Source organism: Rhincodon typus, chromosome 21 (assembly GCF_021869965.1).
Source record: "Rhincodon typus isolate 14 chromosome 21, sRhiTyp1.1, whole genome shotgun sequence".
Classification (NCBI taxonomy): Eukaryota; Metazoa; Chordata; class Chondrichthyes; order Orectolobiformes; family Rhincodontidae; genus Rhincodon; species Rhincodon typus.
In genome coordinates, this window is record NC_063352.1 from 26,337,412 (window position 1) to 26,352,064 (window position 14,653).

Genomic DNA, 14,653 nt, shown 5'->3' on the forward strand with positions numbered 1-14,653 from the left:
AATCTGAGAGGATGAATGATGCTTGTTTTGTTTCTAGTTTTTGCTCATAGGATCTGGGTAAGATCAGCATTTATTGCCAATCCCAAATTGAGAAGGTGGTAGTGAGCTGCGCTCTTGAACCACTTAACGTCTCATATATAATCTGACAGTACTGAACTAGGAGTATCAACCTTGGTTATATGCTCAGTTCCCCAGAGTGGATCTTGAACCCACAACCTTCTGACTTGAGATGGATGGGATGCCCACTGAGCTACAACTGACACCATGATGCTGAAGGAACAGCCTTTGTTCAGCAGATGGTAGGTAGCCTTCATTATTTATCCAGTCTGGTTTAGAGGCTGAAATTGCTGCAGTTCTCAATGATCTGTCCAGTGCCACTCACCTACCATCCGGAGTACCACCCTCTCCCTAACCATCTCCCATCCTTCCTAGATAGTGATGAGTAAAACGTTGACAAAAGGAAAGCAGTAGGATCTCAATAGGATGGCTGACAGCAGCAGAAGTGGCTTCAAAAGGTAACAGAAAGAGACAGTAAATGGTACTGAAACAAACTAGATCAGGCCAAGAAGTAAAGAGCAAAATGGAAAGTGAAGTAGTGTCTTTGTGAATGCAAAGATGGAATAATATGCTAAGGTTAGTCAGAGTGTTGTGTACATTATGATGAAAAGGATATCATATTGCGTCATACTAATGCATGATATGGAGCTTCTGAAAATGAGGCTGCAGAAGTAGCAATGAAGAACTAAAGAATGGCGTAGGAATGGACTAGGTATTCATGGTGGAAGATGCCAACAGTATACCAGAACTTTAGAGAGTCAGGGTCAGATGTGAGTGTAGCCATACTAAGGAGGAGGTGCTGGCGAAGCTGAAAGGTCTGAAGGTGGATAAATCACTGGACCAAATGCACTAAACCCCAGAGATAGCTGAGGAGATTGTAGAGGCATTGGTGGTGATCTTTGTGGAATCACAGGAGTCAGCGAGGGGCCCACAGGATTGGAAAATGGCTAATGTAACAGAAAAGAGGAAGGCAGAGGACAAGAAACCAAAGGCTGGTTAGCCTGACCTTGGTTGTTGGTAAGCATGTAGAGTCCATTATTAAGGATGAGATTGCAGAGTACTTGGAAGTGCATGGTAAAATAAGGCTGAGTTAGCATGGCTTCATCAAGGGTGGTTATGCCTGACAATTCTGATGGAATTCTCTGAGGATGTAATGAGCAAGTTCGACAAAGGAGAGGTAGTGTATGTGAACTATTTGGATTACCAGAAGGCCTATTACAAGGTGCCACACAGGAGTCTGCTGAATAAAATAAAAATCCCTGGTATTAGGAGAAATATACTGACATTGATAGAGGATTGGCTGACTGGTAGAAGGCACAGAGTGTGGATAAAGAGGTCTTTTTCAAGATGGCAGCTGGTGACTAGTGCAGTTCCTTTTGGGGTCAGTGTTGGGACCACAACTAATCATGTTATACATTAGCAATCTGGATGAAGGACCTGAAAGCAATGTTTTTAAGTTTTCAGGTGGCAAAGATAGGTGGAGGGACAGGTAGTACTGAGGAAGCGGGCAGGCTGCAGAAGGACTTAGTTAGATTAGAAGAGTGGGCAAAAAAATGGCAGATGGATTACAATCCATCTGGAAAGTGGGAAAGTGTGAAGTTATGTACTTTGGTAGTAAAAATAGAAATGTAAACTATTTTCTAAATAGGGAGCGACTTCAGAAATCTGAAGCACAAAGGAATTTAGGAGTCCTGGTTCAGGATTTTCTTAACGTTGACATGCAGGTTCATTTGGCAGTTAGGAAGGCAAATGCAATATTAGCTAGAATACAAGAACACAGGTGTATTGCTGAAGCTGTATAAGGCTCTGGTCAGACCACGTGTGGAATATTGTGAGCGGTTTTGGGCCCTGTATCCAAGGAAGGTCATGCTGGCATTGGAGGGGGTCCAAAGGACATTCACGAGAATGATCCTGGAGATGAAGCAGTTGAGGACTCTGGGTCTGTACTCAGTGGAGTTTAGAAGGATGAGGGGAATCTCACTGAAACTTACAGAACACTGACAAGCCTGGATAGAGCAGACATGGAGAAGATGTTTCCAATAGTAAGAGAGACTAGGACCTGAGGGCACAGCCTCAGAGTGAAGGGATGACCCTTTAGAGCTGAAATGGGGAGAAATTTCTTCAGCCAGGGAGTGGTTAATCTGTGGAACTCATTGCCGTAGAGTGCTGTGGAGGCCAAGTCATCAAGGGTATTTAAGACAGAGATAGATAGGCCCTTGATTAGTTAGGAGATCAAAAGGTATGGAGAGAAGGCAGGAGAATGGGGTTGAGAATCTCATCAGCCATGATCAAATGATGGAGCAGAGTTGGTGGACCGAATGGCCTAATTCTGCTCCTATATCATACGGTCTTATGGACAGAGACTTGATACGCAACTGAAATTTCTGTATGTTCTGGGAATGTTCCTGATAGTCTGCTCCTCGTACAATTTAGAGAAGATATTTACTGAAATTTTATCATCTGAAATTTCCTGCCTGTTTGGATCACATTTGAATCATGGATTGTGTAAAGTGAATTGCTGAAGCCTACAAGCATTCCTTGTGTTTATGCACACTGATATTGGACTTTGACCAGAGTTTCTCCTAATCCTCTTAATGTCTGCAACATTGCACATTAGTACTCAATATGCTGTCACCAAATTTTTCTAAAAGAAGACTGTGATGAGAAGCTATTCAAGGCCTAGCACATTGCTGCAATCTTTGTGTTTATAACAAAATGTCGTCATGTGCTCCTTTCTTGTGAAAACCAGTGAAGAGTTTTTTCAAAGCAGTCTAATCCTAATTCTTTCACTAATCTGCCAGTGTCGGCTCCGAGAGCTTGACCTATTCCTGATTTGCCGCCTGCATAACCGGAAAATATCATTTATTCCTCCAGATATTGATTTGGCATTTCAATTTCTAATCTCCACTATGTTTCTTGTCAATTAGCCAATTTTGGATCTATGCTTCCCCTGTCCCTTTTATTCCATAATTTTAATTTTGCTGGCAAGCCTATCATATGGCAGTTTATCAAATGTCTTTTGGCAATTCCTATAGACCATAACAACTGTGTTACTCAAAAACAATCCCATCTGTTACATCATCAACAAACAAGTTGGTTTGACATGATTTCCCTTTAACAAATCCATGCTGGCTTTCTCTAATTAAACCACAGTTATTCAAGTTGCTGTTAATAATATGCCAGATCATCATTTCTAAAAACTTTCATTCCATCAGGGTTAAACTGTATGACCTGTAGTTGGTGGGTTTATCCTGACTTTGCTGTTGGACAAGGCTGGACCATTTGCAATTCAGCAGTCCTCTGGCAGTACTCCTGTATCTAAAGAGAATTGGAACTTATGTCCATTACCTGTGCAATTTCCACCCTTTGTCCTTGCCTCCATTTGTGGATCTCCTTTTTGACTCAAGTTGGCTTCACCACATCGTATTATCATTTTCAAATTTAAAAGCTATAGAGGTCTTTTAGAATGACTTTTATGTTTGCTGTCATTCTCTTCTACATTTTCTTATCTTCTCTTATTTCCTTTATTGTTTCACCTCTGAATTTTTTCATATCAGCCTGGTTCTCAGTTGCCTGAAAAATTAATTGCATCATATGCATCCTTTTCAGCTTCATCTTACTCTGTATCTCTTTTTTTCAGCCAAGGAGCCCCAACTTCATTTGCCCTAGATTTCATCTACTTGAGAATGTACCTCAACTACATCTAAACTGTGTCCTCTCCACGTGCAGCTCATTATACAGTTTTGCTTGCCCATCTTTCAAGCTCTGATCGTTGTCAACTCATTGAATTTGATCCTCCTCCATTTAATTATTTTTATTCGACTGTATCACTTCTAAACTCTATGAAACTATGATCTTCACTCCTGAATTGTTCACCTAAGTAACTTTTGATCCACTTAGCTCACCTCATTCCCTAGAACCAGATCCATCGATACGTCCTTCTTCATTGCTGCAGAAACATACTGGTCAAGAAAATTCTTCTGAACACATTTCAGAAACTCTTGGCTTTCTAGGCCCTTCACTATATTATCCCAGTTTTGCATAACTGTAGGATAATTATAAAGTCCTCATTTATTATCAATAATTGTACCTCTGTAATTTCCCTATAAATTTACCCTCTATATGTATTCAGTGGTGTAATTGCACTCATTGTTTCTTAAGTGTAACCAATTGATTCTGTTTGTCCTTGAACCCTACGGGACATCCCCCTCCAAAACTGTAATATTCCCCTCAATCAATACTTCCCTCCTCCCTCCTTTGTTCCTTTCTTTTCTGTCCCAACTGCTTTGCATCCTTTCCTTCTCAACTGCTTTGCATCCAGGAATATTTAATACCCAGTCCTGCCAGGTAAATTATTGCTACAACATCATCTTCCCCTGAGCCTAATTGCACTTGCAGCTCACCAACCTGATTTACTACAATTTGATAAGTCTAGTCCAATAATACATAATATGCAATCAATTCTATTAGTTTCAGTTCCCTTTAATATCTTGCGAACTTCCAATAAACTGCTTGAGTTTCTAAATTCCAAAGAGTATAATCCTGTTTTGTGTAATAAAGTGCTGGTGAAACTCAGCAGGTCTGACAGCAAGTGTGGAGACAGAAAAAGATTTAACTTTTCAAGTCCTGTGTGACTCTTCTGCAGAATCCTTCTTCAATTCTGAAGAAGTTATATCGGACTCAAAACATTAGCTCTGTTTCTCTCTTCATACTTGCTGTCAGACCTGCTGAGTTTCTCCAGCATTTGCTGTTTTTATTTTGGATTTCCATCATTCATAGTACTTTGCTTTTATCCTGACTTGTGTAATATCTCCACATAATGTAATGCCGAGAATCCAGGTATCTTCCTACACAGCACTCCGTTCAACTGTAATATGCATTCCCTAGGATGTGAAAGGGAAGCCCTGGACCACACACAGTACTTTTGGTATGGTCTAACCAGGGGTTTGTATAGCCTGTGCATGACTTCTACCCCTTATAGTCCAGACCTCTAGACAGAAAGGTCAGCATTTCATTCAAGTTTTTGATTAGTTTCTGCACCTGTTCATGACATTTTCATGATCTTTGGATGCTCACTTAAGGTACATTTTAATCATTAAGACAATATCCTTTTCCAAATACTAAAATCTTTTTAGGTCCGAAGTAGATGACCAGGGGGTTTATCCATTTCTTATATTTTTTCCATGTACTTAATCTGCCATTATCTCTTCATACATTTGAGCTTCCTCTACATGGATGGCCAATTTTATGTCATGGACTAAATTGAACATATGGTTTTCTATCCCATGGTACCTAACTCATTATGAACACAGTAAATAGTTGAGGCCCCAACATAGATCCCTGTGGGATGCCAATAGTCACATTCTGCCAGTTTCATGTCCTTTATCTATTTGCTGCTCTTCAGCCAATTCCCTAACCTGCTCAATAATGTGCTTTCAAGTCCATGAACTTAAATGTTAGGCTAAACCTTTCAGGAGGAACATTACCAAATACCTTCTGGAAGTGGACATGAATAACATGCATAGACATTCATTGGGCTATTTGTTTGAAAAAAAGATAAAGTGCTATTGGAAATAAACTTTGATATCCAGTACTCGTTACTCAGCCCTCGTTCCTTTTCAATCCCCAGAACAATTAAAGAATCTGAACAATATGTCATAAATGGGACATGACAAATTTTGAATATCCTTGTGCGTTTATTTCAGCTGTTGTTTTTTACATAAATCACCGAGGTTCATTTTCTAATCTGTGCTTTTGGCAGCTAAACTATTTAATTTAAACTGCGCTGATTTTATTCAGAATGTTAAAATACGAAGGCATTAAAATGCTAGGAATTAGACCAATGCTGCTTCATTGATATATAAAAAAGGTAGTCTTTGTCATCATTGAAGAACTGTCAGTGACACAGAGAATCCCGAAGACACATGCAGAGAAGGTTGAGAAAAGTTGGAGCAGTTTTATCGGTGGGTTCCAGGGTGATCAAAGAAAGATCTTGGTCTTGAACGGAAAATGTCTTGAGTTCTAACATGAAACACTTCCCGGGCTGAGGGTGGGGACAATGTTCTCATCTCCGGCAGTGAATTATTAGCCTCCTCTTCCAGATCGAGGGGGAGCCCCGGCCCGAGCTGGCTGTTCCAGGGGAGCCCCGGCCCGAGCTGGCTGTGCCAGGGGAGCCCCTGCCCGAGCTGGCTGCCCCAGGGGAGCCCCGGCCCGAGCTGGCTGCCCCAGGAGAACCCCAGCTTAGAGGGCGGCTTATGGGGAGCCCCGGCCTGGAGAGCAGTCCCCGGGGAGTCCCTCGGGCTGTCGGCCCACCTGCTCGCAGCGAAACCGTGACTTCAGACTGGCGTGGTCCGCCTGTTGGCCGGGTTGGCCTGAGTAGCTTCCTTTGAGTCTTTGGAAAGGCAGTTACGAACTTGCAGGAACTTGGCCTCCCGCTCAGACGGGGGTTTCGCGGTGCCCCCAGCTTTGGAAGGCTCCCTGGACAGTGTGTACATGGAGATCTCTCCGGGCGGTGGGACACTGTAGGCTTTAGCCCTGGCCGGAGACGGCTCCCTGGACCGAGGCTCCGTGGATCGGGAACTCGACCTTCGCCGGAATCGGTATCTGTAGCTGGGGATCCGCGCGAGTGTCGACTTCTTCAGCACTTCGCTGCGTGACTTGACTCTGAGCTGTCGGTGTTTGTCGATATACATGTGCACAGCCAACACCCCGACCGTCTCAGCGATGATGAACGACAGGGCCCCGAAGTAGAAGGACCATCCGTAAGAGTAATTGTTCTTTTTGGAATCGCTTTGCCCAGGATCTCCAGCATTAGCTGATATGTAGACAATGATTCCAATGATGTTGCTCAAACCTGAGAAGAGGAGGAATGGACGTCATCGTGATATGCAACTTGGATAGGAACAAGACAATGACAAAATGCATAGCAACCGAAACTGTTGAGGTCAACTCCTTAGGAGAGGAACAACCCACTTTTGTGTAGAACTTTCACCCCCACAGGAGGTTCCACAGTTGGTTAAAAGTGAGTTGCTATTGCAACGTGTTTGACAAGTTACAGACATAATCCCACGAAAATAGTGAGATAATTATATTTTAAAAATGTTTGTATTTATTGAGGAGTTAATATTGGATAGTGGAAAAAGTGCCTGTTCTTTATATTAGTGCAGCAGAATCATTCTAAGATGGCACGTCTTGTTAACGTACTGACCTGAAGTGTCAGCCTGGACCATGTGCCACAGGGCCCAGAGTGGGAATTGAATCCACATCCTGGTCCAGAGGCAATAGAGAGCTACGCACTAAGCAAAGACTAGCATCTTGTCAGCCTGTGTGGTGAGTCAGGTGGAACTGAAAAGCTGTTTTTACAGAGTTTCATAATAAAGAGGGGTTCGACAGCTTAATGATGCACAAGAAAATTTGGGAGAAATGGAAGTTGGGCTAGAGAATGGTTGAATGTCTGTCTACATTCAATAGAAAAGCAGCCTGGATGAACAAAGTAATCAAGTGCATCATTCCCTGAAAATACAGATAAATGGAACCAAAGGCTAAAAACAGCTGGATTTCATAAACAGGGGTGTGAGATAAAAAGGAAGTTGTGATGAACTGAACCAGTTCCAAAGTATGAGAGGACAGTATCTGATCCGCTGCATCACTTTTCCATGGAATTTTGAGAATCGATCTTGTTAAATAAATCGTTGTAAAGTTCAGAGTCAAAATTGTTTGGGAAATTTTGGCTGAAAGTCAGGCAAATAGTTTTAAATGACCAACCTGCTGCTACAAAAAAAATCCCAGAGCTGAGGACAACATTGTGCTTGCTCTTGTAGAATTCACCAGCTGCAACACAGACACCTCCAAGAAATAGTAATCCCACACTCAGTATCGGGAATATACTGGAGGCTCTGACGACACCTGCAGGGAGAATGAGTAGTCAGAGTGAGAAGTGCTGTGGGCTGCACAATATCATTAATGTGGTTAGATTGTGTGATAGATAAAGGTAGTGATTGAACATACTATTGAAGGTGGGGGTCATGGCGCGGGTGGGCATTTTTCATTCAACATGTTTATTTTACGATGCAGTCCATAACAGGAGGAACAGTCAATTATAATGACGATTTTCTGTGAGCTAAGGAAGCAGATTTGATGTCTCGCCAATTACACAATGGCCTCAAATTTACTTTCCCACCAAATCACAATACCCCCTGATTTCCTTCCATCTCGATAACCTCTCAATCACAGATTGATAAATGCTTATCTTTAAGCTTGATGAAAAATACCGAAACATTTCACAGTGAGTGAAGAGAATGAAGGAACTACGAATTCGATAAGTGTTGTTCATATTCTCAGGTTGTCTGAAAGTGTTATAGAGCCAATTAATTAGTTTTGAGACAACAAGGTACAGGGCTGGATGAACACAGCAGGCCAAGCAGCATCATAGGAGCAGAGAGGCTGACGTTTCGGGCCTAGACCCTTCATCAGAAAAGGGGGAGGGGAAGGGGGTTCTGAAATAAATAGGGAGAGAGTGGGAGGCGGATAGAAGATGGATAGAGGAGAGGATAGGTGGAGAGGAAACAAACAGGTCGAAGAGGCGGGGATGGGGCCAGTAAAGGTGAGTGTAGGTGGGGAGTTAGAAAGGGGATAGGTCAGTCCAGGGAGGACGGACAGGTCAAGGGGGCGGGATGAGGTTGGTTGGTGGGAGATGGAGGTGCGGCTTGAGGTGGGAGGAGGGGATAGGTGGGAGGAAGAACAGGTTAGGGAGGCAGGGACGAGCTGGACTGGTTTTGGGATGTGGTAGGGGGAGGGGAGATTTTGAAACTTGTGAAATCCACATTGATACCATTGGGCTGCAGGGTTCCCAAGCGGAATATGAGTTGCTGTTCCTGCAACCTTTGGGTGGCATCGTTGTGGCACTGCAGGAGGCCCAGGATGGACATGTCGTCTGAGGAATGGGAGGGGGAGTTGAAATGGTTCGCGACTGGGAGGTGCAGTTGTTTATTGCGAACCGAGCATAGGTGTTCTGCAAAGCGGTCCCCGAGCCTCCGCTTGGTTTCCCCGATGTAGAGGAAGCCACACCGGGTACAGCGGATGCAGTATACCACATTAGCAGATGTGCAGGTGAACACCTTGTTGTCTCGGATTCTCCAGCATCTGCAGTTCCTACTATCTCTAATTAGTTTTGAAGTTTGTAGTCAAGTGTGGCAATTATTTTGTGCTCCACAAGGTTCCATAAATAACAATAAGATGAATAACCACTCAATCTTTTATGGCGGTGTTGATTAAGGAAAAATCTTCCTGCTCATCTTATAATAGCACCATGGAATCATTTACATCCAGCTGTAAAAGTTGAGTGTCTCTATTAACATTCCAGCCAAAGATCGTGCCACTAAGAGTGCAGTATCTGTCAGTCCCGCACTATAATGGCAGCCTAGACAGTACATTTGGTTATTGGACTGGGGTTTTCTCATTGTCTTCTCATTCACTTACAAGAAAGCCACCTCTGAATGGTCTACATTGAAAGAAAAGATTTAGAAGAAAAAGGTCTGATCACTGTAAAAGGGTCTGTGGAGGCCTTGAAGAGGAGGAGGTAGCAAAATGATTGGTTAAGGAAGAGTGCTCTTCTTAGCCACTAAAGCTTTGAGCAGACAGAGGTGGGAGCTATAGGAGGCCAAGTTTAAGGGCAAAAGTTGACAAATAGACCTTCAGAAAGTTGCAGGATAGAAAAGAACAAGACTATGAAGAGTTAATTTTAAGAGAAGCACAAAGATTTTGACTCAAATGTATTGGAAATTAGATTGGAGGGAATGGAAAGTTGGATTGAGTGTAGGATAGAGAGTATGTGGTGGAACACTAAGCAAGTTGTAGCTTAAGTGGGGTGGGGGAGGTTGAGAAATTAGTGAGTTGCAGCTTAGAGTTGTTGAGCCTGTAGGTGAGGGCTGCACAGATGGGATTTTTAGCAATAGTCCAATGAGGGAGTGGTATGGGTGAGCAATGTGGAAGTAAAAATAAGAAATCCTAGTGGGAAACCAGATATGAGTTTCAAATCGTAGATCAGTATCAAACAGAAAATGTTGGTCTTCATTGTGTAACTGACTGATTGATCATTTGGGGTAGGTCATGAAGTCAGTGTCAAAATGGTGTGGTTTATACAATGTCCAAAGAACATGCATTCAGTCCTGAACTTGATGTGGACATGGACTCGAGGAGATGGCAGAGACATTAATCTAATGATGGCTGACCTCCAACTAGACCCCTGCTGTCAGTTCACAGCAAAAAAAGAGGAAATTGAAATGACAGCATTCATAATTTAGATAGAATGGAATCTCTGGGGTCTCGTGAGCAGACTATGATCAATTTTAAGAAGTCTGTCAATCAGCACTAGAACAGGAACATATGGCCTTGAAGTGACACTGTGTGAAGATTGTCATAGGAATTTAAAATAAACAGATAAATCAATCAATGCATCTGTTAAAATAACAGCCAAAATATTCATATTTTATAGCCATTTTCATATAATGCAAATTCAAGGCTTATGACTTCTAAAAGAAAAATGTCAAAGGAATGAGCATGAATTAAGTAAATGAAATGTATTGTCAAATGATTTTTGGCTCAGGATGAATGCAACACTTTTAAACTGTAATATGGAGTAAACTGAATGAAGACATAATAATGACGTGAAATATGATCAGGAGCAGATCATTCACCTCTGCCATTCAATAAGATCAAGACTGATTTTCTACCTGAAATGTACCTTCCCAAATTATTCTCGTATTCCAAATTGCTTTAGATTTCAAGAATCTATCAGTCTCTGGTTTAAACATACTTATACAGTAAGCAATTATAGCAGAGAATTCAAACATTTACAACGTTTTGAGTGAAGAAATGTTTCTCCTTCTCAGTCCTAAATGGTCAACCCCTTATTCTGAAACTGCAACTACATATTATAGATCTGTGAGCCAGTGGAAACATTCTCCTACTTTTTACCTTATCAAATTCCTTCAGAATTTTATGCTTTAAAGAGAATACCTCTAGGGAATGTAGGCCTAGTTTACTCAATCTCTCATCATTCCAGGAATCAGTTGTGAAACCTTTGTTAACTTTTCCCAAGGCTAGTATATCCTTCCTTCAATAAGGAGACCAAAACCGTACACACAAGTTCAGGTCTGGGCTCAACATGTCCCTATATAATTGCAGTTAGATTCCTTTACTCTTATATGAACAAGGAACAGGAGTAGGCTATTCGTCTGTTCAAGCCTGCTCCTTTATTCAATAAGATCATGGCTGTTCTGATTTTAGCCTTAATCCTACATTCCTGCATATCGCCAATTATCATTCACTTCCTTGGTATTCAATAATCTATGGCTGCTTTAAAAATATTTAAAGATTCTGAATCCACTGCTTTTGAAGAAAGGACAGCAAAAAACTCTCAATCTTTTGAGAAAAATAATGTTTCCACATCTGTTTTAAATGGGTGCTCTCTTATTTTTAAACTGTGACTCCTTGTTCTAGATTTTCCCACAAGAGGAAACATCCTTTCAGCATCCTTCTGGTCCCCTCAGGATCTTATATGTTTTGAATAAGTCATCTCTGACTCTTCTAAATTCCAGAGGATAGAGGCCTGGCCTGTGTAGCCTTTCCTCATAGACAATCCTGTCATGCCAGGTATTAGTCTAGTAAACCTTCTCTGAACTGCTTCCAATGCATTAGCATCCTTATGTAAGTACAGTGACCACTGAACACAGTACTCCAGATGTGGTATCACCAAAGCCCTGTATAACTGAAGCATAATCTCCTTACTCATGCATTCAATTCCTTTCACAATAAAACATAACATTCTATGAGCTTTCCTTATTACTTGCTGTACCTACAAACTAACCTGTGATTAATGTACTAGGACACCAGATCTTTCTGTATCCCAGAGTTCTGCAACTTTTCTCTATTTAGATAATATTCTTTTTTATTCTTTCTGCCAAAATGGACAATCTCACACTTACTCACATTGTACTCCATTTGCCAGATCTTTGCCCACTCTCTTAACCGATCTGTACCCATTTGTAAGCTCCTATGTCCTCCTCACAACTCAATTTCCTCCCTACCTTTGTATTGTCAACATATTTAGCGACCATACCTTTGGTCCCTTCATCCAAATCTTTTATCTAAATTGTAAAGCGTTAAGACTCCAGCACCAACCTGTGTTGCACACCACTTGTGACATCCTGCCAACCTAGGAAGACCCATTAATTTCTACTCTCTCCTTCCTGTTAGCCAGCCAGTCCTCTATCTGTGACACTATGTTGGCCCATACACCATGAGCTTTTAATTTCCGCAATAACCTTTCATGTGGCACATTATCAAATACCTTCATTGATCTAAGTACAGTATATTCACTGGTTCCCCTTTATCTATCACATAAGTTACTTGTTCAAGAAACTCCAATAAATTAGTTAAACATGATTACCCATTGACAAAACGATGTTGACTCTGCCTGATTACCTTAAACTTGACCGTGTGCCCGGTTATAACCTGTTTAATGATAGCATCTATAACATTTTCCCCATGACAGATGTATAGCTAACTGGCCTGTACTTTCTAGCTTTTTGCGTCTCTCCTTTTTTGAATAAAGGAATTACTTTAGTTATTTTCCAATCTACAGGAACCTTCCCTGAATCTAATTCTAATTATCTAGTTATCTAACTTGAATTTAGTTGTAATAAAGCCAAACATACCATTTGCTTTCTAACTACTTGCTATACCTGCATATTCACTTTTTGCAATTAATATACAAGGTCCCTTGAATCCTGACATTTCCCAGAATCTCACCAGTTAAGGAATATCCTACTCCTCTACTATTCCTACACAAGTGGACATTATATTCCATTTGCCAAGTTCTTCCCACAGATTTAACCTCCTGATTTTTCTTTGAAACCTCTTTGTGTTACCTTCACAGCTTGCTTTCTCACCTAGTTTTCCAACTTCAGTAAACTTGGATGCACTAAGGATGGGCAACAAATGCTGGCCCAGCAGGTGATGTCCACATCCCGTGAATGAATTAAAAAAACTACAGTAGAAACAATCCCCTTCAATTCAAGTTGTTGTTGCACTTGCACAATCTATTTTGTTCAGATTCCTTGCTTCAATGTTTAGAAATGGAGGCCAAAAATCCAGCTTTGAAGCACACCTCGAGTTTGTGCCATAGGAGCTCAAGTTGCTGCCAATGGAGGTGCACTATTTCTGGTGGAGCTTGCACAACATGCCAATGCTCGTAAGAGCGTGAGGGTGTGTGTGTGCTAGAAATTTCAGACTGAGCAGGTTGTGCCATCAAGCAATCTCTTCACATGTCTTAGATACACATCTGCCAATTTGGAGTATAAAGCTCCAGTGCCTTCTGTGGTCTAAATATTTCCAGCTAACCATTCTGGTTAAGGGATCACAGACTGGCTTTATTTAAAGAGTGAATCATCCAACTTGCAAGTGAAGTATGTCTGACTTGGCTTTGTTCTGACAATGCTTTTGGAGACACTGTGGCATGTGGTTGGAGATGTTTTGCTGATTACTTGTTTTTGAAGACAATGTTGCTGCTTCCTGACAGGGAGGTGCCTGCTCTATCAGTGCCTAGTCTTTGAGAGTTATGGGGTGATGGTTGCTGTCCTGGTGGGTTGCAAAACCACATGAGGATGGAGTACAGGCTTCAGAGAGGGAGGAGGAAGTGAGCTTTCCACAGAAAGTCCAAAATGTTTTCAGGGAACATTTCTCCTCCCTCAGATTCGTCAAGGAGATGGCCACTGAAGTGTGCAACTTTCCTCAACACAGCCCAGAACTTCATAGCAGAATGAGGGCAATACCGCCAGTGGCCACAATGATACCTGTTGTCTTCAAGTTCTACAGATGGTGACAACAGCATAGCAACATTTTTCAGTTAGCTATTCACAATGCAGCAGGAAGCTGACAGAGGCCCTTCATTTGATGATTTCATTTCCACTATCTTACCAGAGGGAAACATTTGGAACAGAACTGCTACTGTGACAGAGTAATGGATTCCCAGTAGTGCAAAGAGACAAGGGCTGCAAGTATATGACACAGCAAGCGCTGTATGTAAACCAGGGAGGGAGTATGAAGTGTTGTCTGTATGACATGTACAGACATTGTGAAGTGTACATGCAATGTGTAGTGCACATACAGTGTAAAGCGTACATGCAGTGTGTAGTGTACAGTGTGAAATGTACATGCAGTGTGAAGTGTACAGGTAGCGTGAAGTATGAAGGCAATATGCAGTGTACAGGCTGTATGAAATTTGCAGGGTGTGTGTAGTATGTAGGTTGTATGTAGTGTACAGCCTGCATGTAGTGTGCAGGCAGTATGCGGTCTGCATGAAGTGTGTAAGCACTGTGAAGTGTGTCGGCTGTATTAAGTGGGTAGATTGTGAAGTGTACAGGCTGTGTGAAATGTACAGGCAGTATGAAGGGTACTGGCAGTGTGAAGTGTGTAGGCTGTGTGAGGTGTGTAGGCTGTGTGAGGTGTGTAGGCTGTGTGAGGTATACAGGCTGTGTGAGGTGTGTAGGCTGTGTGAGGTATACAGGCTGTGTGAGGTGTGTAGGCTGTGTGAGGT

General features: G+C 41.9%; 1 protein-coding gene across 1 annotated transcript in view; it reads right to left on the reverse strand.

The window, feature by feature from the left end:
* Nucleotides 1–5,856: 5,856 nt before the first annotated feature.
* cacng3a (calcium channel, voltage-dependent, gamma subunit 3a) overlaps nt 5,857–14,653 on the reverse strand; it is a 25,591-nt gene continuing 16,794 nt past the window's right edge. The window contains exons 3-4 of the mRNA XM_048609650.1: nt 7,822–7,962; nt 5,857–6,910 (exon numbers count right to left, since the gene is read on the reverse strand). Coding sequence (XP_048465607.1) covers nt 6,393–6,910; nt 7,822–7,962 — 659 coding nt within the window. The 3' untranslated portion in view covers nt 5,857–6,392. The remainder of the gene's footprint in view (nt 6,911–7,821; nt 7,963–14,653) is intronic.